We start from the raw sequence: 26915 nt of genomic DNA, 5'->3' as shown, positions 1-26915 counted from the left end.
TAGAAACATTTCACATTCTGTGTGTAAATAGAAAGCAAAAATTAAATACCAAATGGAAGAATTACAATGTGCGAGAATATGTACCTCAGAGTTGGAACTGAGAGTCAAATGAGTTCACGGGTGGTTATAACGCAGATAACCAAACACACAGCGCCATCTACCAAAAGAAACCTCAATGTATTGCAAAAATAGTAGTGGATGGTTTAATCTAAATGGCAAAGACTGATCTTGGACACTGGAATGAATGTACAATGAGTTGGGGTATTGTATGCAATATTCAGAAAACACTGTAATAATGCAAATAATTCAGACAAAATAGATGCATGTTTAAGTACAGTGGATTTAATGATGAAACTATAAAATTCTCTTCTCAAAAAGACAAGATGAACTGTTGGAATCACAGTATACCATAATAGTGTCAATATTATGCACAGCCAGATTATGTATAAACTTAAATCCTAATAAGAGCACTTGTGATAGTTTTCAGCAGCAGGTCCCTGTCAGTGTGGGACACGTTTTTCTTTAGGTCGATAGGCCAAATTACATGAGGCACAACAGCAGTGATGGATTAGAGCAGTCTGGCCTGCTGCAGTTAATTCATTCACTTTCCTACAGGTAGACAAACAAAGCAGAAGTACTTTTAGAATAGGTTTACATTACATAATGTCATCAGATAGAAAATAAGAATAAAAATGTTATCTGAAACCACTAATTTCACAATTTAGAGTAGTTTCTTCACTTCACTTCACAGAATAGCTCTTTACATTTTATTGGTCAACACATTTTGGGATATTACCTCCTCTGGTAACATCTAGTCTTTTTGGTCAAGGTCAGTTAATTGAAGAGCAGATGGTGGGCCATGTTTGTCCCCCATACAATGCTTGCATAAGACAGATTTCTTGGTCTGATGTCAGGTTTTCTGTTCAGAAATACAATCTCTACAAAATGTCTTGGTGTGCCATCAATTTTCACTTTTGATTTATTAAGGTTGATCACCCAGTGAGAATGTACACTTGTTTCCTTTTTCTGAATAGAACATTGGGCTCTGGCGCCATCATGTGTCATTTAGGTTACATAGGCACTGTTATCATCTCCAAGTTGTCAGTTTGTACTATGTAGAGCCAACTGTGCAGTATGTTCAGGTTTTACAGCCTGTGGTGCAGAAATATGTCACATTATTGATTTTAGTACAAATAAACACCAAGCAATAATTAGACTATAAGACTAAGAATAAGAATAAGACTATTCAGTAAAGGAGCATGTAAGAGATCTCCTGTTTAAAAGTTCATGTGTGTGCAAGTGTAGTAAAGTCAGGTATTTGAGTATTGCTAAAACAAAACCTGCTAACACACAAAAACAACAACAACAACAAAAAAAAAAGTTAAAATCAGTGTAAAAATATTTCAAGTTTTTTTCATTTTCACAGAATTTTGGTAAACCCTTTAAATATGTTTGATTTCAAATAGAAGAAGTCATAGTATCATAGTATAATACTGTTTTAATTCTTCTCACATGGAGAAAAACATTTCTCAAAAGGTTATGAGTCAGTAAGAGTCATTTGCCATATGGAGATAGGGCCGTGACTGGTGCTGGGTCTTCCTCCCAGGACCAGCAGCAGATTGGGCAGATGCTTGTCTATAGCTTCATCCTCTTCATCAAGCAGGTCTCCCTCACTGCAGCTCCACTGTTTCCTGAGAGCTTTGTTGTTGATGGTCGAACAGTTTCCAATCTGCTCTGCATTTTTCCTCATCAAGCCCTCTTTGCTATTGCCCAGCTCTGAAGATTTTATGAGAATTTTGCTACCATAGCACTTGTTTGATTTAAATGTCTGCAGCTCTATAGCTCCTTCTGATTCTAGATAAGTGATAGGCTCTGGGAAGCACTTGTTCTTGAAGGGCCTTGGTTTGTCACTGGGTTGGACTGTTAAGCTAGAGGGGGGGCTGCTGGTATTGGACTTGTAGCTGGGACCCAGCCCAGTGCAGCAGTGGTGAATCTTGTGTGGGGGGTTTGAGCCGAGAAGTGTGGCTACCTGCCCCCAGGTCTGAGTGGAGAAGTTGTACCTCCACAGGCAGTTCTTTGGAGAGTTCTGGCTCTCACCTCCCCCAAAAAGAAGCATACTGTCCTTGTAGGCCACCGCTGAGTGGCCCATCAGTCTGGAGGGCCCGGAACTGAGGATAAGCACCATAGGTGGTGTTAGCAGGAAGGAACACAAAAAACAATGTTGATTGTGCACATTTACCTTTTATCTTTTTATGTATGTAGTCCTAGGACATGACAGAGAAAGGCTGGATTATACACATATACACTTATTATTCTTGTATTAATCATGTTTCAATTTCACCACATAATACAGCTGCACAATGTTAACCAGCACAATCATAACCTAAATCAAGCCGACACTGGAAGGTAATCTCTTGCTTGTTACTCCTGTCTATACTATAATTGTGATGATAAAACATTGTTCATCAGGCAAAGAAGGAAGTGACCACATAATACAACTGTAGGAATTTTCTCCACTAATCACAGTCTTTTTATGTCAGCCAGATCAAAACAGATCTCTGTCTGTTCAGCAGGCACTGAAGCACTCTCAGTATTATCTTAACCAGATCTACATAAGACCAGAAATTCTGTTTCCATCAGTTTGATGTGGGTATGTTTTCATCAGGCGCTTTGATGGACTACTTGTGAAGTCTGCTCGACATCTGTTTCTCACTCGGAAGAAACTTAGATGATAAAGTATGATAATATCAGGATAAATCATAATTTAACAGAATTTTCTCTCTTCACAATATTTATGCAGCTTATACCTTTAGGAGCATATTATCATCTACCCAGTATTAAAGGAACCACATTTAAGGTTATTCTGCAATTCTAACAGCATGTTTGTCTGTGGACTCATGGCAGCTCCCAAGAAGATAAAGTGAAAGAGGAAATTACTACTCACTTGGTCCTGAGGGAACTCCACTGGTGACTGGTGGAATTCCACTTCCAGAAATCTCTCTGCTCCCGCAAGCCTTTCAAGCCCCCAAACAAGTACATGCAATCGTGGTAGGCCACTGCTGAGTGACTGTGTCGGGGGCCTGGGCCTAATGAGCTCTGCTGAGAACCACTTAGCAGGGACCAAGCCATAGAGTCTGACATACAAAGAAACACAGGTAAGTAGCTACGGTTAATGCACATACTGGAGCGGCTATTGTGTTAATTGTGGAAAGTCTACAGCTGCCTCATAACTTCCTATTATGACAATGATGTTATAACCAGTTATTCAGCTAAATTTGCAGTTGAAACATTAAGAATGTAGGACACATGGGTGGGAAAAATAATCATTCACGTCATTCACTTTAAAACAATTCAGAATCGATGCGGAAAAGTTAATAATTGATTTTAATATTTGATTGAATAAAGTCCACCAGTCAGACATGTTTTACCACTACCAGACTACCAATGGCCTGCATGCATGTGCTACAAGCACGTTTAGGCTTGTTTGTTTACGTGCATGAGCTAAGTAAGAAAATAGCACAACAGACAAAAACCATACGAGCAGCGCCCGCTTCATTTTACATTTTACAATCTACCAGCTAAGCAACTTGCCTTGGTGCATATTCTGTTATTTGTTATTTCTTGTTTTATTGTTACACAAGAATGTTTACATTAGAGCTGCTATTAAAATATATGTAGTTGTGTTGCTATTTTGTTTTGACAGCAAGTTTTGTCTCAGGGTTTTTTGCCCATAACAAAAGTTTTTGTTTAGAGAAAGGACCTTACTTGTTTTTTAATGAATAAGAGCAGCTGTTATTGTTGCAAAGAGAGTCATGCCAAAGTTTGATAAGCTTAAAACAAGGATGCTGTTACTGGCAATTTTTGAGAAGCAAAGTTGCCCATGTAATTGTGAAGCAGATTGCCACTTTAATAAAGTAATAGTAAAAAATTATTGATTCTCATCACTGATTCCTGCAGATGTTTTAAAAGTAGCAAGTATTTCATATGGATAAAATATGAATAGAAACATTTGATCCACAAATGATGCATTTTGAATTGAATAGTGGGCCTCCGAATTGAAATCGAATCAAATTGTGGAAAGTCTAAAGATTCCCATCCCAATTAAGACGTAGTGTAGATAGATAGATAGATAGACTGATTGATTGATTGACTGATTGATTGATTGATTGATTGATTGATTCCGCATGGGGGAAATTCAGAAGTCTACGTGTGAGCACACTTATGCAATTTTGAATAAAAGCATTTTTTAAACTCACCCAAATCCAAACTCCAAAAGTCCTGTGAGGATCCTCTTATGTCTACAAAACCTCCATACACCAGCATGGAAGAGCCAATCACCACAGCACTGTGTTCTTTTCTGTTGCTTGGCATTTGGCTCTGCACAGACAGACAGACAGACACATATACACAGAGTTTGCAGATCATTTACTAGCCCCACTACCCTGTTATCATTAGAAAATTTAAATAGCCTTAACAAAATAACTTCAACAAGCAGAAATAAGAGTTTAATAATATCAGTCACTACATTATGTCATTCTGATATGAAAGGAGCTCTGTACCTTAGGGGAACTCACTGTTCCCTGGCAGTGTACCCATTTCTGTTTTTCTGAAATACACAATGGAAAATGTAAGTACACTAGATCTTAAGTTGAAAACAAAGATGGATAAATTGCATATTTAAATAATGACATGATGAAAGGACAGCTCCATTACAATCATCTTCTCTTAATATTTGCCAGGATAAATTCAGTTTTAGATTGGTATTCTTATTTTACAGAGAGGTAAGATCTGGTAATGAAATTATTTTTCATGTTTCTGACACAACTTTGATACAGAAAGTTTTCACAGGGTCTTGGAGTCCTGAGACTGTAATGAACATATAACAACAAGCCTGAGAATTTGTTGTCAACACTACGAAGATCTCTGCTAATTTATATTTTACAATGCATGCACTTCTACAATGAAACTTACCAACGTCAAATACCCAAAGCGCACATCTGCATTTGGTGTATGCAGAATCCAGCATGCCTCCAAACACGTAAAGGAAGCCCTGGAAAGGTCAAACAAGTATGACAAAAGAAGAAAGAGTAGCAACATAAGTTAATGAACATTTTTATACTATTTAAAGTTATAGATAAATGGATACATAAACAGATTTTGATGAGTCTGTACCTTATGAAACACCATAGAGTGTCCTTCTAACTCTTCGGGTGCAGCTTCACTGGTGCAGCTCAACTCTGTCCACTCGTTACGTACTAAGATATTGTGCACAGTTATATTTGATTGCTTGATCAAACCACATGTTGTTTTGTCTGATCCATTGCTGTTTTCTGCGTCTTATTTAAGTGCATCCTCCCATAAAAAACAATATCTTCTCTATACAACATGTATCATGTAAAGTACACTAAGAAATGTCATCATGTCCCTTTGAATGCCACAAATCAATGTGGCACTTAGAAGGGGAACACTAGTTGTGTGTATGTAGCCCTCACCTACGCTGTACCTCCAGAAGTCCCTCAAACAGCTATTAAGTCTGCCTCCCAGGACATAGACGTCTCCATCACAGCTGCAGCAGGCGTGCTTATAGCGGTCACATGGGGATTGGCTGCTTGGGGGGAGCAGAGTCCACAGAGAGGGACTTCTCTGACTCATACCTGGCATCGTCGGCTCTCACTGGACCATTTTCTAAAAGAAGCAACACCAAAGAGTTGCATATAAGATAGAGTACAGACTGTACCTATAGTCCTATAATACAAAAAAAGGAAGATATATAAAGAAACTGGGCAGCCCTGGTGGTTCAGGCACATACAACATGGCTACAACATGCCTGATTCCTTTCTGACCCAGTACCTTAGTTCCATATCATACACCTCTCTTTCACCTCCTCATGTTTTCAGTCTGTTTCTGCACTGTTACGGCCTTCAGTAATGACAACACTGATATACTGCATGGTGAGCCACTCTGTGTTAGCAGGACAGAGACAGTTGTTATGATTGTAGAGTTGTACACAACTGGGACTCTGATTCACAGCTCATCTGACTACTGCTATACTATTTTAAAATACTTGGTATCCACTAAGATCAACACTAAGACTCAGTGCCAGCTTTCTATTTTTCACTGATTCTACATTCAACAACATTTTTAGAGAATTGAAGAGAAAATAGTTAATAACAAACTAGATTACAGAGGTAACAAATGACCACATACTCGGATTTAATTTCATTAAATATTATGGAGATAAGGATACTTCTTTGCAAAACAATTTAAAATTAAAGATGGTAAGTAAGTAATTTGATCCATGGCACTGACAAGCTGTGCGAGGGTGCATCTCACCAAGTTATTTTAATTTTCAGTTTGACTAATCTAATCTTCACTGAAGGATTAAAATGAATGAATTTAACACAATAAAATACATTCAAATGCAAAGACACCTCTACAGTCTTTGTTAACTTCAGCATCCCTTTTGAGGATCAAGCATTTAGTGTTGTTAAATCAGAATATATTATATATTAAAGAAAGTGGATGAACAACTATTAACAAAAACTATACTTATAATGTATACTATAATGTATACATTATAAGTATACAGTATAATGAAGAAAAGCTAGAATAACAGTCTAAGTCACCTTGTCTGTCCAGCCACTTTCGTTCTGCTGCTAAGTTATGAGTCCTGGCCACATCACACGGTATCTTTCTCTATGTGGTTCCGCTGTTCTCATCAAAACTGCTCTCGCATTATGGGATTACTATTGTTATACCATGTGGAGTCACCAGGCATTCTGGGTTGACGGGGTTTTGACAGAAGCTGACGTCGCAACAACACCATCAAATGGGTGGAGGTTTCAAAACTATAACCACGAGCTGTGATAAGATATAAACCTACTAAAACGCCACTACACAGCCAACTAACGTTAACGCTAAGGCTATTGTTAAAGTTATTGTTACTGTCGTTGGCTGCTACAAGCAGCTGTTTCTATCGTCTCCCATTGAATGTGACGACCGTTAACTGCCCGCTGAGCACCGACACACATTAACGTTACGTTAGCTAACATAATTAGCTGTTATATGTTTGGAGTTCAGCTTCTTGGTGTCACTAATATAAATAAGACAAAACTACAACTAAAATCACATGTCAGCCTGTCATTCCGACATTAGCTAGTTAACCTAAAGCGCTAAAATCCACATCGGCGAAGAAGAGGAAATGAAGACATAACGTTAACTACGATAAACTTTCAGCCAGTTAGCGTTAGTTAACGATTGTAAACATTGGTGTTATTTAATGCAAATAAAGTATGATGCATCTTATGGCTCAACACGAAATGATATTATACTCTGAAACAGTCAGGTTAACGATACTAATGCTGAATAATGTTTTGTTGCTTACGGGATCCATACTGCTCCTCTTCCTCTGACAACTGGACGTCTCTGCGTTGCATTCAGGGCCACCGCGTAAACTGCTCTTTACCTAGTTGTAAAGTTTAACTCGTGGATCACTCTGTGATTTGTAGGAAATTCCATCATGTCTATTCATGATAACTGTATTTTTTTCTTCGAAATAGTATCATTTCTCATTAAGGGAAAAATGTTCTAACGTCTTGCAAACATTGTGCAAGATATGTTTCAATTACCTCAAACTTGCCATTGTGTTCCCAAACTGACAAGATTTTGCCATGTCCATGTTTGGACTTCATAATAATCACATTTAAATTTGGCAAATATATTGATATGTTAATGTCACAAAGGTTTTGTCAACTGTTACTAAGAGAATCTCCCCCCTACAACTAAAATTGGGTTGTCCCATTTGTATGTAACTATCATCAAACGTAATTTTCCTTAGTGGAGCACATTTTGTACACACTGAGTTGACTATGTCTCAATATTATGTATTATAACACATTGCCAAGGAGTATATGAATTGATCGTCATTTCATTTGCAAAATTTGATCTGATTTGCTCAAATCTGAAGTTCATTATACGTCCACAGCCAGACAGGGCCTACCATTGAAATTATGAGTCAAAACAGAGAAACTGTCAATAATGTTATCTGTCACAATAGGGCCATCTCATGGCTGAGTTGACATTGCCCTACTGGGGTGCACAGTCCACAGACAATAAATGATCAGCTGCCATGAATCAGTATATTTTGTAATAATTTAGGTCCATATGTTTTCCAGCAGTCGGAAGAACGGAAGACCTCCTTTGTTTGCTGGATCACAGATTACCTGACAGAAGGGCGACAGTTTTTATTTATTTATTTATTTATTTCAAACATTCAAATTTAGAAAACAACAGTAATGACATATTTTGACCATCGGAACAAACAATAAGCACAGCACTAATGTATATTCTTATGCATTAAATGTTGGAAATGGAGTAGGAAGAAGTATACACTTATCTAGTCCTACCCCGATCCCTATTCCCGCAATATCCATCTTCACATATCCGTACTCATTATCAATTCATTAATACATGCCATATAGCTACTTTAACTTTTTGTACACCACGCAAAATGTATTATACAATAATTATGTAATATCAGCAATATGCAATAAATTTAATATGATACCAGTACCGATTACTCCTAAAACACTGAAATTAGACTGTCCCCTCTTCAATCCTGTACCTTGTAAAAATAATGTCTTTGTATTTCTTTTAAACTGTTTTATGTTTGAACATTGTTTTAATTCCTGACTTAATCTGTTCCACAGTTTTACTCCACCGATAGATATACAAAAACTTTTCTTAGTCATACGAGTGTTATGAGTCTTTAGATTTAAGTTCCCCCTTAGGTTCTCTTTCTGAGAATAATTTCTCAATTCCTCCTGGTAGCAGATCATTTCTTGCTTTGTACATGATTATTGAGGTTTTATATTCCACAAGGTCAGAGAATTTTAACATGTTAGACTTTTGGAATAGTAAGTTGGTATGATCACAAGGTCCAACATTATAAACAATTCTCATGGCTCTTTTTTGGAGTATAAATAGAGATTAAAGTGAGCTTTTATATGTATTTCCCCAGTACTGGGCACAATAATTTAAATAGGGTAAGATCAATAAACAATAAAGAATAAGAACTGACTTCCAATTCAAGATGTGTTTTACCTTCTCCAAAATAGAAATGCTTTTAGACAATTTGCTTTGGACATATTTTACGTGAGATTTCCAGCAAATTCTGTCATCAATTATCACGCCCAGGAATTTAGTTTCATAGACTCTTTCTATATTGACACTGTCTATCTGTACCCGAACTTGACCATTGATTTTACAATTACAAAATACCATAAATTTCGTCTTATCTAGATTTAGAGATAATTTGTTTTTGTTAAACCACTTCTTTATTTTAATGTTTTCTAGAGTGATCAGATCCAAAAGTTGCTGTAAATTCTCACCAGAAGCCAAAATGTTAGTATCGTCAGCAAATAACACAAATTTCAATAACTCAGATACCTTACATATGTCGTTAAAATATAGAATAAATAATTTTGGACCCAATACTGACCCCTGGGGGATACCACACTCAATGTTCAAACATTCTGACTGGTACTCTCCCATCTTCACAAACTGTTTTCTGTTAACTAAATAAAAGTTCATTAGGCTAGGGAAGTGGCTGCAGCACAGGGGCACCCGAGGGGACTGTTTTGGCTCCATTACTATACTCACTCTACACAGCAGACGTCACGTACAATTCTGAGTGCTGCCACAGTCTGTATGATAATACAGCTGTTTTATTTTTGCTTTATTTATTATATTTGTTAGCTACTTACAGGCATCTCTGCTAAACAAATACATGTAAATCTTTTGCACAGTTTACCAATCCTTGCACAATCTGCTTCACATTCTGTGCACTTGCTTTATCAATCTGTTCCTATTTATCAATGTCAGTATACAGTTTATTAACCTGCAGGCAAGGTTTATTTTCTTAAATTCATGAAATGTATTCATACAATGAATACAGTCCATCACAGGACAATGTGGCCCTGTGATGGACTGGTGACCTGTCCAGTGTACCCCTGCCATACACCCAAAGAGATCTGGGATAGGCTCCAGCAGATCCCTGTGACCCTAACTAGGAATAATTCATGGATAATGGAGGGTATTCATAGAATGTTTTGATTTTCAAAAAGAAAAAAAAGGGGCAAACAAAGTGTAAAGGAAAATCTGAAGTTTAAAATACCCGTTTAAACCTTTAATTTTTGCATTTTGTTCGGCTTGTATAAAGGTTGCTCTGTTGAAAATACTTTTATTGTTAAGTGTTTTTCTGTTATTACTGTGTTCCTGGCACAGAGACTGTCGGAGTAGTGTGTGACTACAATCACATGCAATGAGTTTGGTTTAGACCTTTTATATGTTCAACATATGATTGGGTATGGTTGTCTCATGGTAGTTTCGGGGGGACGTATATGTGTGCTGTAAACCTCCCGAAAAATATTAGTGTGCCAGAGTTTACTGATCATATTTGATTGATGAGTTTTATCATCACTGCAAAAAGGCAATTGAGTCTGATTTTTATGTAATATTTCCACAACAAAAGTAAGAAATGTTTTAATTTTCTAACTTTTATGACATTGGAAGAGTCATTTTTTTAAAACCTTTGCAATAATCGTAATTTGTGATGGGGAATTCCCAGTATTTATATTAGCATTCATCAGAAGGAAGGGCTGGTCATGGAGGGAGTAATGGTGGAGCACACTGAAGTGTATGTTTGACTCAACACTGTCTAGCGTAATTTAAATAAGTGTGACTGAAGCTGTAATGGCACAGTTTGAAATCTAACTGTATTAAATTATTTATATTGTTGGGGAAGCAATATGTGTCTGATACTGTATATGTACCAGTGTTTTCCATATAAGAATAAGGGGCATTGCCACTAGCATAAAATATACGTACATATTCTAAAATTCATTCATTTTTCTATTTTTTTTTCAGTTATCACTTTTACACCATATTTATTTAGTTTTTACTAGAATTGATATTCATATTAAAATACATATTATTTCAACAAGCACATTTCTAAAACACAGAACGTCCAAGTCTCTATAGATCTATGACAGGACAAAAATCTTTAAATAGATAAAGTAAATTACAAGAAATGCAATTGTGTAATGAAAAAATATTTTACTCACTAAAATATAAAGAACTTGCACACTAAATTCTGTTTGACTTTGTACCATAAATATATAACAACTATTTTATGTCTTCATATACAATAGTTAGGCCTATGTTTCTTCATCAAGAAACATCGGCACATCAGCCTTTTTCACACAAAGAGGAGAATAAGGTTGCCTTAAATAGTTATATATGAATAAATTAAGACAAATAATATATCATATCTTACCCAATGCAGCGTGTGAGGTACTCCAACCCCCAACCCACCCAAAAACAAAAAACAACCTTAATTGAAGGCCATACTAGGAACAAGACTTGGGTGCCATAGTTGCTGAGAAAAGGACCTGCAGTGCACAGCATCAGCCTGCAGAGTGCAGTGTGCATTCACAATTGATTTAGGCTGCTGTCTTCAGGAATGCTATGGATGTTCATACTAATAGTCCAAAGTCTGCAAAGAGTTCTGATGTCACAGCTGGGTCTTGTCAGTGCCCATTTCCTTCTCTTTGCTGTTGCCATTCTCATCCATCTCAAAGGCACTATTTTCTACAGTATAGTTCATGTCTTTAGCTGACTCGGCATTACCAGCTTCCAGTGATGGAACGTGGCTGTCTGCATCAGCTGAGCCACGGCCACATGACTTTTTATACACCTGGTAGGCTACAGGTGAGGAAACATGGATTGAGACACTCATCAGTCATCTACACATTTGCTTCATAACAGTATTAAAATAAAATTTGAAATAGTACATATCTCATATTTCTCTGTAATACTGTGTTCCATTGCATTCTGTATTTCCTGTAACAATCAAAAGTACCAAAAAGCCACTCAAAAAGATGGATGATTATTTTAATTCAGTTTTATGTTCTATTCAAGGTATACTACCACCCTCTTTCCTATTACAGTCCAGAAACTGGTATTCTTATTGTATCATTAATCTCATTATTCTCCTTCTTTGTTACTGGGAACATTTTTCTTGGAATTACATAGCCAAAGGCAAATATAATACATCTGAAATCTTTTTTTATTTAAATGTATAGGGACATTTTCACTCTGACCACAACCTGTGCAATGATGCACTAATCTCTTCACTAATATTAAAGGTGTACATGTTCTGTAGCACCAGCACCATCACTGAGACCCTTGGATCATAACTTTGTGTAACAAAAATGGATTACAGAAGTGAAACATGCTCCTCTTAAAGGCTGACACCAAGTAGGAGCTACTATTATTACTAGTGCTGGAAATTCAGACAAAACTGCAATCAGTAGCCTTCGTGTGTGTCTGTGAAACTCTCACCTCCCACAGATATGACAGCCACAAGCAGCTGGAAGATGCTGTAGATAAGGGGGAATGCAAACATGACTTCCAGCTCAGCAGGGCTAAAGGACAGCTGGACAATGGTGCTGCACAGCTGGGAATTCTGGAAACCTGTCTCCAATGCAATGGTTCGACATCTGAAAAAAGCACAATGATAAACAACCTGAAGTCAATAAATGTATTTACAGTATGATATAAGTCAAAACCAGATAGGGGAATGAAGTTATCAGAATCCATGCATGTCTCAAATTGCACTCACGCTAACATTGTTCCAATGCTGTCACCCTACCTGTCCCAGGGTTGACCCACAAAACGGGCCAGGAGGAACCCCAGGCCAAAACCAATAAAGGGGTAGATTGCTCCAATAATCCATAAGGAGGGAGCAATGATCCAGGACGACTGGTAAAGAACACCTCCAACCACAGCAATGATGATAATGAGACCAAAGCCTAGAATGGACCCTACCTGTACAGCACAGACATGATGTCCCTTGAGCTAATTCTTATCATATTCACACCATTTAAAGTATTTGAGAAACACATAGAAGCAAGTGAATTAATTATTTACTGAAGAATGTTCCTACCTTGAGGATCTTTTTAGCAGCAAGAGGCCATCTGGATTTAACATACATTCCCACAGTAATTGGGATAAGAAGAGCTGCTAGAGTGATACCTGAGGATACACAAATTTCACATCACCACATCCATTTTTTTCATTTGCCTTAAAAAAATCTATCTACAGTTCTTACAAATACAGCATATGGGTTTTCAATCAACCACTAGCTGTCTACAGACCAATACTGTCAAATGGGATCTGGATGGTGCTGCTGGAGGTCCAGGTCGGGGTGTAAATGAGCAGGCAGAGAGGCATCATCCCCAAGGCCAGGATAGAGGAACAGGCTGTCATACTGATACTGAGGAGGGGAGAACGTGGACAGTTTGTTGGTCACACAAGTTTCTCCAATTTTATTTTTGAAACATTAAGAAAATAAGGATATTGTGAAGTAATAGTTGAAAACTGCGAACAATGATATGCTTGTCTCTTAACCAATAGATAGCCCATGTAGGGCCCGACACCAGCCCACTTTGGTACAATAATTAAGATATGTATATGAAAGAACATCTTAAAAAAGATATAAAAAGGTACCTATGTGGGTCTTGAAAATGAGTTTTCACATAATTTGCATTTGCATTTTATGCTTCTTGCCCAGATGAGTGCACATTCTCTTCTATATGGAACCATTTATCTTTTAACTTAGCTAAATATTTCATCTGGATGGGACCTAAATGTTTTCACAGAATCAAATATATAAACGTGATTTTGAATTAAATAAAGATAAAATGTATATTTCGGAAAAAGCTGACATTTGTGATCAACGAAAGCCCTTGGACTCTGGAAGCATACATAACTATGTTGACAGAAGTTAAGAGAACCATCTAATGTGTCAGATAGACATTTTCTGATAACTAATATTAGACTATCCAATGAGCCAGCCAACCAGTCAGTCAGCCCAGCTGGTTGCTTACCTGAGGTCCATGTCTCCATCCAGCCAATAGCAGATAATGTTAGAGCCAGAACCTCCAGGACAGCAACCCATAATGATGATGACAACAGCCTGCACAGGCAGCACTCCAAAGGCCAGTGACAGGGCAAAAGCTGTGAAAGGCATGATGCCAAACTGGCAGAGGAAGCCAATGATGATTCCCCAGGGTTTCCTGATGTGGCCCCATAGCTTTTTGGCATCAACATTGCAGCCCATAGCAAACATCACCATAGCAAGCATAATGGTGAGCACTGTGCCCAACACCACGCTGAGTATTTCATTGAAGTTACTGGGAGGTTCAAGGCAGTTTGTGCCTGAACATACTGTGGCAGCAGAGCTGCAAACAGTGGGCACCACTGTTGTTGCTTTTGATACAGACATTGTGGACAATGTAATGGGAGGAGTAGTCGTTCTTCCTCAGTAATTCTAAATATTCCACGACACTAATCCAATTTCTCCCTCTCCAAGCCACGAAGATATCCAAGAAGATGACGGCAACAGTGAAAACTGTCCCGCTCGGTGCTCTTTATACCTTGACTAAATGAAGTTGGGAGGGCAACCAGGTAAAGCGTGCACACACACACACACACACACACACACACACATACACAAATTAACCAATACAGAATGTTTTATGGGGTCAGTGTTCAGAAACACATGCATATAAAATCAGAATCATTCAGAAATATGAATTGTGATTGCACCATTGCTCTTTTACTTTTATTGCATTTGCAGTGGCCTCTAAAACTTTATTGAACATTTGAACAGATGCAGCATCATCACCCTAAACTTCCAGTAAGAAGAGAAGATACATGGAGTTCTTAGACAGGACACACCTATACGCACAAGGTATTCATTGCACAGTGTCTATAAAAATGCCTATAAAATTACACCCACTGGCTTTTTTTTTGACTTTTTCAAACACTGACTCATGTAGAACATGTAATAAAGACTTTTTTTCCACAGTGGTCAAAAGGAGAAAAAGCCTTTAATGTCAAAGTAAATCCAAACAAAAATGAACACATATGTAATATTTAAATGACTGATGACAGATTTTATGCAGGGAAGATTATTTAAAAGCAGCATTCCAAAACATTTGCAACTGTAATTGAGGTATTTTCTGCTAACTTGAAAATAAAAAAAAAAGTTCACAAACAAAATTGCAGTATCCAAATGTGTAAAAGTGATATAGGCTACACTTATACACAAAGTATCACAGCTGGGTTAAAGGTCCTTCTGCTACCTACTCACTGGAAATTAATGAAGAGCTATGCAATCAATTATTTTGTGTTCTACATTTGTATTAATCAGTAGTTTGTTTGCAGTGATACACTTCCACTGTGACATACAGTATATATTTTTGCAAGTTTCAAAAATCATACTTTACTCATCCCATTATTATACATTATATACAAAGCTGTTTGTTCAAGCATGAGTGAATATTTTGTAGGCACATTGCATTAACATACTGCACGTCAAATGTGGAAACGACATAGAAAAAAAGTTGTCAGTTGAGTTACAAAGTTCAACTTTGTTCCCGCACAATTCTACTGAGTCAAGGAAAAGAAATCTAACTAAATTCTGTACGTTTTTTAATTATTCTATTATCTGGCACAAAAAAAAAAAAAACAAAGCTGGGTTGTTCTTACCTTGCCGGGGTCTGACTAAAGAGTAACTTGTGTTAAACAACTCCAAATGAAGAATAATGTTCAGTAACTGCTGGATGTGTACACTAGCAGTTACTTGCTGTAACAGGTTTATCAGCTTGGAACACATGTCAGAGCTACTACTCCTTGCTTGAGATGGTCCCTATCCCTAATGCTGCACTCATTAACTCATCACTTCCACACTTTCATTTTTTAACCATTTTTCGGCTATCATTATTTTGATGTTGCCGGTCAAAAAGAGGGTGCAGGATGTTTATTATTATAAGTTTCCATTGGCAAAGAATATAATAACTTTAAAGCAATCTGACTGTATGAAACCTATTTACCCCCTAATGAGAAGATGTGATGTGGGATGCATAAATTGGGAAATATAAAAATCCTATTTAAAAAAACTATAAAAGCATGTATCATGGGCATCAATACTGTGGCATGGGGAAAGAGATTCTTATGGTAGCTTTTGAGGATTCTTATCAGTCTTTATCTTTTCCATCTGCACTTATCTTTCCGTCTCCAACTGACTTGTCCTTCATTCTGGCAGCAGTAAATTTTAAGTATCTTTCTGGTCCTGATGTGTGAAGGTTTGTGGTTCTTAGGTGATCTGATGCCAGATAACAATCTAATCTGCTCCATATATCGAACTATGTTCCTGCTCCACTGTAAAATATGAATACAAAGATAAGACACTTTTGAGTAATTGTCTTCCTGGCTGGCATGTCTTCTATTTAACAAGACGAAGAAAAAAAATAGCAAATGGCACAATAAGCGTTTCAGACCATGACCTTGACCCCGTATTGACTAGTGTCTATAAAAAAAAGTTTATGACTATATAACTGCTGATCAACTGTCATTGTTTTAGGTCAGGTATCTCCCATCCTATTTCTTAAGCTTTGCTTTGTCAATTCTGCAAAAAAGGAGTACTCCGCTAAACCAAATTGAATGACTACAACAGTTTGCTTCAATTCCCTAACTGTGAAATGCTGTCTATTACTATGGTCAGCTCCACTGGAACACAAAATCAGATCACCACCCACACCTTTAGGATCATTTTGATGACAGTAAAAGGACAACAAAACATACATAATTATCAATTAATTATCAATTTAAAATGAATAAATTGGTCTTTTATACATATGTTAAAAAGTGTTGTCTATGTCTGGTTATAAACCAATAAAATAAAGGTTGTAAATACTTTTAGGTGTTGCATTTAAAGTGGCTGATCTGTCAGCCACATGTAACCGGCTGGACAAGTATGCAAAGAGTTTAGTCTGTCAGAGCAAACTAGTCAGATACTGAACTTAATCATTTATCAGACACACAATTTCAAATGTGTGTTCACCAGCAGTTACTTGCTGACAGGTTCACCATCTCAGAAGAATCACATGCCAGAGCTGGGTTCCCAGTCAGGCTTCACTCATTCACTTGATTATATGGACATCTTTGAACCATTATTTGGTTATTATTTTGATGTTGCTAACGGGGATTTGATGTTGTGCGCAGTGGATTTTTTCCGCTCATCATTTATATTGTTGGAAAGTTTCTTGAATCGATAAGTCATCCTGGTTTGTTGAAACACGTACAGTGTCTTTTACAACCCAAGTAAGATAGACAAGCTAGAGCCAAATTTTCATCAGAGCAAGCTGTTCTCCTTGCTGGAGACGGTTTCTGCACATTTGTCTCACAGTGGCTGACACTCACACCACATATTAAGCTGCCCAGCAATGAGGATGACTCCGATAAAGTAAAACTTGTAGCTTGTTGTCTACCTTACTGCAGTTGGAGGGAGATGTTTTTGTTCAGATCTGTGAATATTTTTCTAACTTTACTGCAGTGCCGCAGAATTGAGGCCCACAGTCCCTGAAATCCATATACAGTAATTTGCTCACACATAGGTACACTGTAACTACAATGGCAAGACAAAATAATGGAACTGTTTGCAGTGTATACTTTACCCCTTTAGTGAAGCTTACCTGGAGAGGTAGCATAGATATGTAATATAATTCTATTTTTTACTTTGTATGTTTGCCAGTGTGTGAACTGCATTCAATGTCACCTAAAAACGCATTAACTATATTTCTGAAAATAGATTTTTAAAAATTTATTAATGGGTATTGAGCTAAAAGACACTAAACTACTCCACAGCACTGCACTGCATCTGTCGGTCCACCTGGTGGGTGATTTATTTAAGTCAATGAATGTGAATTAAAGAATATCGGATTTTGGATCCAAACCCCTCTAAATCTGTCATATGTAATGTCCAACAATATAATGAGTTTTATACCGCAAATGCATGGTTTCTGTTCTCTAGTTAAAAAGAAGATAATAAACTTTAGCATTGTAAGTCAGGGATTATACATCATCATAAAACAATAAGAGTGTAAAGCATTAAGATAAACCATCACATCAAATTGAACTGTATTCCCAAGTCTGGCAGATATCACTTGCCAGTTAAAAGCACAATACGTTAAGTTCTGCACACGTGCATTTTGAAATGTAATGCATTTAATATGTAATAATTTTTTGATATCTGGTGTTTTCAGCCGAGCTGACAGAGAGGCTAATGAGTAGAAAAGTGGATTTTTCAAATTTCATTAGAAAAACTCCTACAGCATTGGTCTGCAGGCCAAAAAAACCTTTGATGAGCATGCTCCTATTAATACGTTTTTCACTGAATGGTGGACAAATGTGTGTTTCTCTTCCTGACAGTAGAACAATGAAAGTAAACATATTCACAGAAAATACACAGTGAGACTGCTGAGTAACACAAGTGCCAACCTACTGCTGCACTGATTCCTGTGCACAGTGTTAGGCAGGTGGTCATAATGTTATGGTTGATTGGTGTAACAATATGTACCCAAGTCAGTGGCGCCCTACAGTCCAAACTCGCCTCTAGCCCACATGTACCATTGTTAAGCACACGTAACAACATTTAGAAATAAGAAAATCCGTAAAGAGAGTTGTGCATTCCCTGCTTTTACTGCATGAAGAGCTTATAGACAAGGTGATATGAGACAAATTCTCAAAAGACCAAGCATCACTCAAGTGGTAAGTGGGCCTTGAGAGCTGTCCATTAACTTGATGTTCCCTGTTACATGGGCAATGAAGCATCTCAGGAGGTAGATTCCCCAGAACTGGAGGGAGCTGTTGCAGAAAAACAAGAAAAGAGCATAACCTTTTGTAAGTGTTAACTTTTTGTTGAGACTTTCCTCTGATATAGTGCAGGTGACCACTGGATCATTTTGGAGCTTTATCAAAAATGTTCAAAGCCTCCCATGGTTGGTGGGATTTTACAGTAACTTATCTTTTTGTTAGCCATTAACTTATGTTAAGCTTTAACAGTTTAACATAGGTTGCAAACTGTACAAGCAGTATGGACAGACACATTGCAAAATAAGCTTAGTATATACCTATGAAGGCATGTGCTACTGGTTTATGATATATACTCTTAAACCTTAACTGCTGCTATCAGAACTGTGAAATTCCCTGAAGCTGAAGAGGTTCAATAACAGCAGCTGCACACTAGATGAAGAGTGATGTAGTCTTTACTGGAAAGAATTCATGAGTTTTAACATAAACACAGATTAAGTATGACTTAAAGCTTTTAAGCATAAGTTGGGATCTGTTCATAATAAGAAACAGAAAACAAACTTTTCCTTTAAGCAGTCAATGAGAATGACTCTCACCTGACCAGAAATGGCTGGGGGAAGCAGCTTGTTGTCTGTGTTCGAACCACATCCTGAAGATGAAGTAAGTTCTTCAGCAATGTACCGTGACCACATTTGTCAATCTTCGTCACCACCATCTGCACAACAATATGCTTGGTACATTACAATATTACCTTGATGTACAATACATGTATTCACAATTACACAAGGAATGAAAAATGAAAGAGCACAGTGCAAACAACAGATGTTTGTTACAAGGGACTGGGTTGGGTTCTGTGATCAAACAAAGGTAACACAACAGACGTGCTGGTCAGTTAAGAGTACAGCACAATACAGTCTCTTGTTTTAAAGGAATACTTTTTTTTAACATTATGGACAATACAGTTTAGGATTTCTGAATGATTAGCCTTACAGATTTCTTTTTGCTGCTAAATGATTATTAGAATATTTGTAACTGGAGTTTGGTGCTCTTGGTAGGCTTTGATTCCCCCTTTCTAATTCCACAAATTTCAAAATCAATGTGGCAACTCCTCAATTCTGTTGACAGATTAACTTTAATTTTGTATTTAACCGCTTTTGTGACAGCAAAGCAACTACTTTTTTTACCATTATAGCTCATGGATTCATGCTTCCTTTTTGTTTCAGCAGTGAGATTTAACTGTGGTTCAAAGCTGTACCCTCACAGCTTTAAAAATGGCCAGAGTGTTTAATAATCTGCAAGCATGAATAATTGACAGCCAAGTGCATGGAGGGTGGGGGGTACTTCATTAAAATGTCACAGTGGTAGCATTTCACAGAGGACAGCAGTTTTTAAATAGCTGAGTGGGAGCGTTCAGCATTAAGTCACTGTGGACATAATGACAAGGATTTGTAAGAATAATTAAAAAGTGCAAATGAAAGCTAGTCAGAATTAATGCTTTTTCACCTGCACCAGCAAATTTATCTGAATGGCTTGTTTTCCTCAGAGTTCTTGCACTTGCTAAAGATTTGCTTGTAAACAAAGCTAGGAGTTTGTGTGGTCTGTCACCGCAGAAGCTGGCAGGGCAGTTTTACTTTTTTAGGCTACAGGTGGGGGCAGGCAGGTACTGTGTGTTATAATCACTTCATCTGGAAACTTTCTTTGTCATCATGGCTCCCCATGGTGATGTCACATGTTTTGCTGTACGCCGTCAGTTCAAAAGAAATGTGAGATGGTGACTCGCCCAAAATACACCTTATAGACTGGTAATCAATTAACCAAAGAACTTTGTGCTGCCTGCCCATAATATAACCATCACAATAATCATGAGTGTGACTACATATTTAAAAGAAATCTAAACTTTATTTGGAATTATATGGATAATGGTTTGCCCTCCAGGTTCGCATATAATTTGGAAATCCTTCCCTACAACATAGGTATTACGTAACTATTCATGAAGAAAATGTGTTTGTGTGTGTGTGTCCTACCACATATGGTTGTCTGAACTCCTCACACATCTCCAAGGCAATTAGGTCAGCCTTCTGAAGACCAACACTACCATCAACCAATAGGAATGTCCTCATGAGACTGAAAGATTACAAATATACATTAGTCAGGTTATACGTGGAACAGGGTATTGGATATGACTAATGTGAGTTTTCATTGTCACTTACAAATATTTACTGATGGGGTACCAGACAGGTACAGTACAGCTAAGAAGCAGTAAATTTCACAAAATTATAAAGGTTTCCCTGCCTGCAAGCTCTTATAGTGTTCATCAGAGCTAGATAAGTAATAAAGTACGATTCTAAATGACAGTGCAGTGACCACCACCTTGTGGTCACAATCTACAGAAAGAGTAGTACAATCCAAAAGGAATCTTTTACTATTACTATGACCACGAATATTACAGTGCACTGTGCGAGTGTGTCAGAGTCATGACACAAACAAATATATACAATGTGAAAGCTGCAGTCAATTTGTTAAGAACTATTATTATAGAAGATTCACTTAGAGTCAATCCTGAATATTATTTTATCATCGCCAAGTTATCCCTAATGTCTTTGGCATGACTGAATTTCCCCTTTCAAAGAACAATAGTCATGAGAAGAGTTCGGTCATGCTCTTTAGGAAAAATCACATCCCAACTCAAACTGTAGCTAGACTGTAGCACAGATGCACACTACTCCAGGCTGCTACCTGAAGTCAAAAGCTCACTTTTTTCTTGTGTAAAGGTATGGCTCCACCATATCGACAAAGTCTTTGGGTGCTCTGTGTCCATAGCCTGGCATGTCCACGATGGTAAAAGCTTTCCCCACTCTGAAGAAGTTCATCTTCTTTGTGTGGCCCTTACAGGGAAATACAGTACAATGACTGAAATGAAGAAAAGCAGGCCTTTAATATAAAGTAATATAATATATATAATATAAAGTTTAATACAAAATATAATGCACGGTTATGAATACTATATTATAATGGGTCAAACCCAGTGACATTGATACAAACAATAAGAACACACCCATACACAATATACCAAGAATTAAAAGGTGCTGGTAATGGCAAAATAAGCATCAATAGTAAAAGAACTGTAAAATGAAATACCTGCCTCCTTGGCCTCCTAGGCCAAAACTATGATGGATGAGGACATTACATGTGGTTCAAAGTGCTGGAAAAATGTTAAGTAAACCATGAGCCATGATTATTTTATCCAAATAACAGGCTATTCCCACGGTTGATTATGACTCATATTTTTCCACTAAACCTTTGTTTTACTGTTACATTGGTCACAAACAACTTTCTCCACACTTGACAGAACTTACTGAATAACAATAGTTTTTATATAGTACAACAAATTCTAAAAGGTCAGATTAGCAAATTTTCATTAATTATGCTATAATTGGGCATCATAGAACAGTGTCCATAATAAACCAGGACAGTAAGACAGATATACAGTCTGCCATGCTCAACTTTTTATTGTCTATAGCTACTCACTGGAGTTTTGGAGACTCTAACTTCTACTTCAGGAGTCAGGGAGAACAGAGCTTTGATGAGTGACGACTTGCCCACGTTGCTTCTGCCAATGAAACACACCTGTGAACACACCGAGTTTCTGGTATCTGTACTGTGTATTATTATGCTGAACTGCAATACAATGAACTGTGACTGTGTTAATAACTGAACCTCTTGATGGTAACTCAGTGATCTGTACTGTAAGATCACTTAAGAATATTTTCTTTAAGGATCTTCTTAGGTTTTGCTCATTCCATGAGTTCTTCAGTTGAACATTTTAAGCAGCACACCTACTCTAACTGTTATGGGCTGCTGCAATTAGCTGCTAAAGTCTTGCTTCTGCAGTAGCAATGACCGTCAAGTCCCACAGGACATGTCTTCTGTTCATCCATCTCTGACACAAGACAGATGGATGGAGGCTGGTGGTGCCAGTAAGCTACAAATACATCATTCTGTGGCAGAGCAGAAAGGCAGAGTAGTAACTAACTTGGCATGCCAAAGAGACCCCATTGTCCAATCAACACAATATTCCATTCTCAGTGTTCTGACACTACTGTCTATAAGGTTATAATTCAGCTCAATTATTATCATGCTTTAACTCATTCTAAATTATGTGAGACATTAAACTAAATTTTTTACAGATGAAGAGTCCATGGCTTGGTATGCAGGAAAGGTAATGTGAACAATCTACTGACTCCATATGTTTTCTGCTCATCTTTAAAAGTATAGATCACACTAGCATGCAAGAACACCAATTCCAAGCTTAATGAAACCTGCTGACGGTGTTCATGGTATATGCCACCCTGCTGCCATTTAATATCATGCTCAACATTTCTTAGCCAGAGCCCTCTGGGTTGGCATACCTGCTGCATCACTGGGCTGGACTCATTCAAATGAATTAGGAGGCTGGGTTAATGCAGAGCTATGATCGGTCTAAACATGGCCTGTACTAGGGGCTGATAGTACGGATAAGGTAAGTCACAAGAGCAATGCTCCATGTTAAATACATCCATTGTTCAGTTATTTCATTAAGTGTAAAAATGCACAAGACGGCTAAGAGATGACACAATTCTCACCCTTTTAAACATCAAATCAGGCAATATACTGTTGCTAAAGGCATTCTTTAGGAATCTGACCTGTAGCTCACATTACAAAAGTCTTAAGTTTTAACAGCTTTTCAGTCCTCCAACACAATGAATTGTTAAAACTATACTTTATATTATACAATTTAATATTTATTAAAATGCAATATTGTTTCCTTATCAATAAATATTTCTTTTGTCTAGTTCTAGTTGTTTAATAAGAAGATGCAATAATAAAAATATCCCATTACACCACCACAGATGTTGGAGCCTCATTTATAAACTGTCCATACACACTGTTTTGTGCTTATGTTGTGCATATGCTTATTTTTGTGCTCAAAAGACTAATTCCCAGTTGTAGACACAAGAAGTCTAAGTTACAGATACACAGCCCGAACTCTGAGGCATGTACCAATCAGTATATTGTATATAAGTGTTTCTGCCAAATTTTATTTGGAAGATAAGGTAATAATGTCTTTCAGAGTAAATCATGCAAATAATGCTTATGCTTCATCTGGTTTCTCTAGTAGTGCACAGATGAGCTTACGTGGTGGATCTGTGTTAACGTATTTCTGTAATCAGTCTGCATCATTTCCTATTTCATCTGACTTCTACCTAAATTGTTGTAAAGGGAAACAATTAAAAAGCAATGTAAATCAAATTCATGATGTAAAAATGGCATTTAAGTGGTTTGTACTAAATATCTATTTTGTGTTCTGGAAATCATTTGTTTCTCAGTAGTGCAAACTGAGTCACCTGTCCCCATACTGTCTGTATCTTCAACCTTAGAAAAATCTGTAGAAGCAATAACCAAGAACCACAGTGAAGTGTGGAGGTATTAGAAACTGTGTAATTACTGCTAGTAACAGCACAGGATCACATGAGTCAATCTACAGTGCTGTGAAAAAGTTTTTGTTTTTTTTTGGCAAATGTAAGATGAGCCTTTGTATTCTTTTTGGTCAGCAGTGGCTTTCGCCATGGAACAGTCCCATGGATGCCATTTTTGCCCAGTCCCTTTCTTATTGTTAATTCATGAACACTGACCTTAACTGAGGACGGTGAAGCATTTCTTATATACTGTTCTGGGTTCTGTTATGAGCTCCTGGATAAGTCGTTGTCCTGCTCTTGCTGTCATTTTTGTAGACAGGCCACTCCCGGGAAGGTTCACCACTGTTTCAAGTTTTTCTCCATTTCTAGTTAAAGGTTCTCACAGTCTTCGCTGGAGTCCCCAAAGCTTTAGAAATGGCTTTGTAACCCTTTCCACAATGATATGTGTCAATTACTTTGCTTCTCATCTGTTCTTGTTTTTCTTTAGATCACGGTATAATGTGTTGCTTTTTGAGATCTTTTAGCGTACTTCACTTTGTCAGACAGGTTCTATTTAAGTGATTTCTTGATTCATCGGGTCTGGCAGTAATCAGGCCTGGGTGTGGCAAGTGAAGATTATCTCAGCTTTCCAAAATATGAGGTAAACCACAGTTCATTCATTATTTAGTAAGTGGGGGGCAATTCCGTTTTGACATAGGGCCAAGCAGGTTTGGACAGCTTCTTTTCTCTTGATAAATGAAATCCTCATTTAAAAACAGCATTTTGTAGTTATTCAGCTTAGCTTTGTGTAATATTAAAACTTTATTAAATCATTTAAGTGCGACAAATATGCAAAAAAATAAAACATCAGGAAGGGGGCAAATACTTTTTCATAGTAATCTGTGTCCCTGAATATGGTGCATGACTGGAAACATTCCATGCATCTCCTCTGATGCCGTGACATCATGTTAACTCTATTTTTTCTCATTTGCTATTTCTGTCTACAACCAGCAGCTCTTCATAATAAGTTGTACATTCAGAGGACGGTCACTGTCCATATTTAGAAGTTTATGTTTTTTATGTAAATGAGCTTGCACATATACAAGCAGATGGACATAGAACAGGTGAGATTTATTTGTGTTCACTGAAGTCGTGTGTGTGCCAGTTTTCTTGTTCACACTATAAACAGTTGGTGCAGTGCTGTTGAGAACTTCTACACATTTGTTACTGGACACCAAGAAAAAAGGCATGAAAACAGTCTGACCAACGGTGTGTTTGCACATAAAGATGTAACACATTGGATTTATGTGTGAACAGACAATAAGATTGCCCACTAACCTCTGGCTGTTTCACTGCAGGTGCATGGTCCATCCGCTCTGCAGACATGTAGTAATGAATCTTATGAGATGGTGAAGAGCAGAAGAGCTTTTCTGCTTTACCCATGTCTTCCACACTGGGATGAAAAAGCTGGAACTGTGTCCTGTCCACAGACCTGAAAATTTTGTTCCATGTAATTAAAAGTTCAAAAGCAGGTATGAAACACCCCATATTTTATGGCAGGACAAAAATCACCCTAGAGGGGCGGGCGTACATACACACACACACACACACACACACACACACACACACACACACAAAAGGTTAAAAAACAAATAAAAAAAACAAACAAAACAACTAATTATATTACATATATACACTACCTGTCCAGGTAGGCCTCCAAATCACTAAAGGGGTAAAGTAAGCTTTGGGCTTTCTTTGGGGGAAGCGTTGTGGCTTTGTGGAGCGAGGCCAGCTTGTGGGTGCTATGTTGGAAAACAGTCCAGAGTCGAGGCCCTGGCTGAAGCCAGAGCTGGGGACAAAACATGTTTCCTTGCAGATCTGAGTCGTGCCTGCAGTGCAGAGATAAACAGCATCACCATCAGTTTCACAGCAGTGCAGCCACATCTGAACAACACCACAGTTTTCAACTCAGTGTATACACTGCTGAAATGGGAGTATTTTGGGAGTATGATCATTTTGTAGCTGCTCTACAAACCAAAACGAGCAAAGCTTGAATTATTAAAAGGGAATTGTACAGTCACAATGCAATAACATAGCAGATTGAAACGCACATAAGCTTTAGTTAGCTCGTGTTTCATTCAGTTTTAAAAAATACCATGGCAGCTTCTACTTACAGTAAAACATAATCATAACTACATAAAAAGATATCACACATTATAAAGAAAGTAAACCGGGGATGTCCACAAACGCGAGGCCTGGAGCAAAGTGGACATGGTAGGAAACTAGCGTTAGCTTTATATTGACATCGACATCTCGACACGCTGAATTATTTCTCGCCTTACCGAAATGTAATAATGATGCACCTGGTTTATTAGCTATACGCCAACTTTCTGCGGTGCAACTTCACCATGCTCCATGTCGAGTGCGGCGCTTTAATGTGTTCGACTGACACAAATAACTTCACTAAAGGTTCCGCTTTAAAAAGTATTTCCTGGTTACTTCGCTATAGCTTCCCTTTACATACTGGTATTTAATTTATTAACCCATATTCAACTATAAACCCAAATAAAGCAACAAAAAAACATCATAGTTTCTATTCTAATCTCACTGTAAATTGGATACTTTAGAGCCCTGTGAAACTTGAATAATTACTTTTAAACCTTAATATACATTTTATAACTAACCAGAAACATGTCTAAGTCTATAGTGTATAATTATGGATATTTTTGTTATTAATACATACGTTGCCTTAACATTCTTTCA

General features: G+C 37.4%; 3 protein-coding genes across 5 annotated transcripts; all 3 read right to left on the bottom strand.

Annotated features, from left to right (window-relative positions):
* Positions 1-377: 377 nt before the first annotated feature.
* On the bottom strand, positions 378-7519 carry klhdc3l (kelch domain containing 3-like). Of its 2 annotated transcripts, none has more exons than XM_026295947.1 (8): positions 7385-7519; positions 5493-5685; positions 5173-5255; positions 4972-5050; positions 4560-4606; positions 4257-4377; positions 2945-3134; positions 378-2168 (listed from the first exon to the last, which is right to left on the bottom strand). In XM_026295947.1, exons 2-8 carry the CDS (start codon positions 5659-5661, stop codon positions 1538-1540), a joined length of 1320 nt encoding a protein of 439 aa, XP_026151732.1. In that variant the 5' UTR covers positions 5662-5685; positions 7385-7519; the 3' UTR covers positions 378-1537. The 2 variants fall into 2 exon arrangements, with proteins under 2 accessions (XP_026151732.1, XP_026151733.1); XM_026295948.1 differs by lacking the exon at positions 7385-7519 and adding an exon at positions 6627-7326.
* Positions 7520-8235: 716 nt separating this feature from the next.
* On the bottom strand, positions 8236-15749 carry slc10a2 (solute carrier family 10 member 2). The gene is made up of 7 exons (XM_026295451.2): positions 15616-15749; positions 13950-14503; positions 13218-13336; positions 13007-13095; positions 12713-12888; positions 12403-12560; positions 8236-11763 (listed from the first exon to the last, which is right to left on the bottom strand). The coding sequence occupies exons 2-7, from the start codon at positions 14345-14347 to the stop codon at positions 11573-11575; spliced, it is 1131 nt and encodes a 376-aa protein (XP_026151236.1). The 5' UTR covers positions 14348-14503; positions 15616-15749; the 3' UTR covers positions 8236-11572.
* On the bottom strand, positions 14936-26598 carry gtpbp8 (GTP binding protein 8). Of its 2 annotated transcripts, none has more exons than XM_026295453.1 (8): positions 26495-26598; positions 25853-26041; positions 25491-25644; positions 22246-22344; positions 21472-21602; positions 20742-20841; positions 19314-19432; positions 14936-18771 (listed from the first exon to the last, which is right to left on the bottom strand). In XM_026295453.1, exons 2-8 carry the CDS (start codon positions 26014-26016, stop codon positions 18669-18671), a joined length of 870 nt encoding a protein of 289 aa, XP_026151238.1. In that variant the 5' UTR covers positions 26017-26041; positions 26495-26598; the 3' UTR covers positions 14936-18668. The 2 variants fall into 2 exon arrangements, with proteins under 2 accessions (XP_026151238.1, XP_026151239.1); XM_026295454.1 differs by having other exon boundaries at positions 18588-18771; positions 26516-26572.
* Positions 26599-26915: the final 317 nt, after the last annotated feature.

This window comes from Mastacembelus armatus, chromosome 21, assembly GCF_900324485.2.
Source record: "Mastacembelus armatus chromosome 21, fMasArm1.2, whole genome shotgun sequence".
Taxonomy (NCBI): Eukaryota; Metazoa; Chordata; class Actinopteri; order Synbranchiformes; family Mastacembelidae; genus Mastacembelus; species Mastacembelus armatus.
The sequence above is the reverse complement of the archived record's forward strand: the minus strand, read 5'-3'. Positions and strand labels throughout refer to the sequence as shown.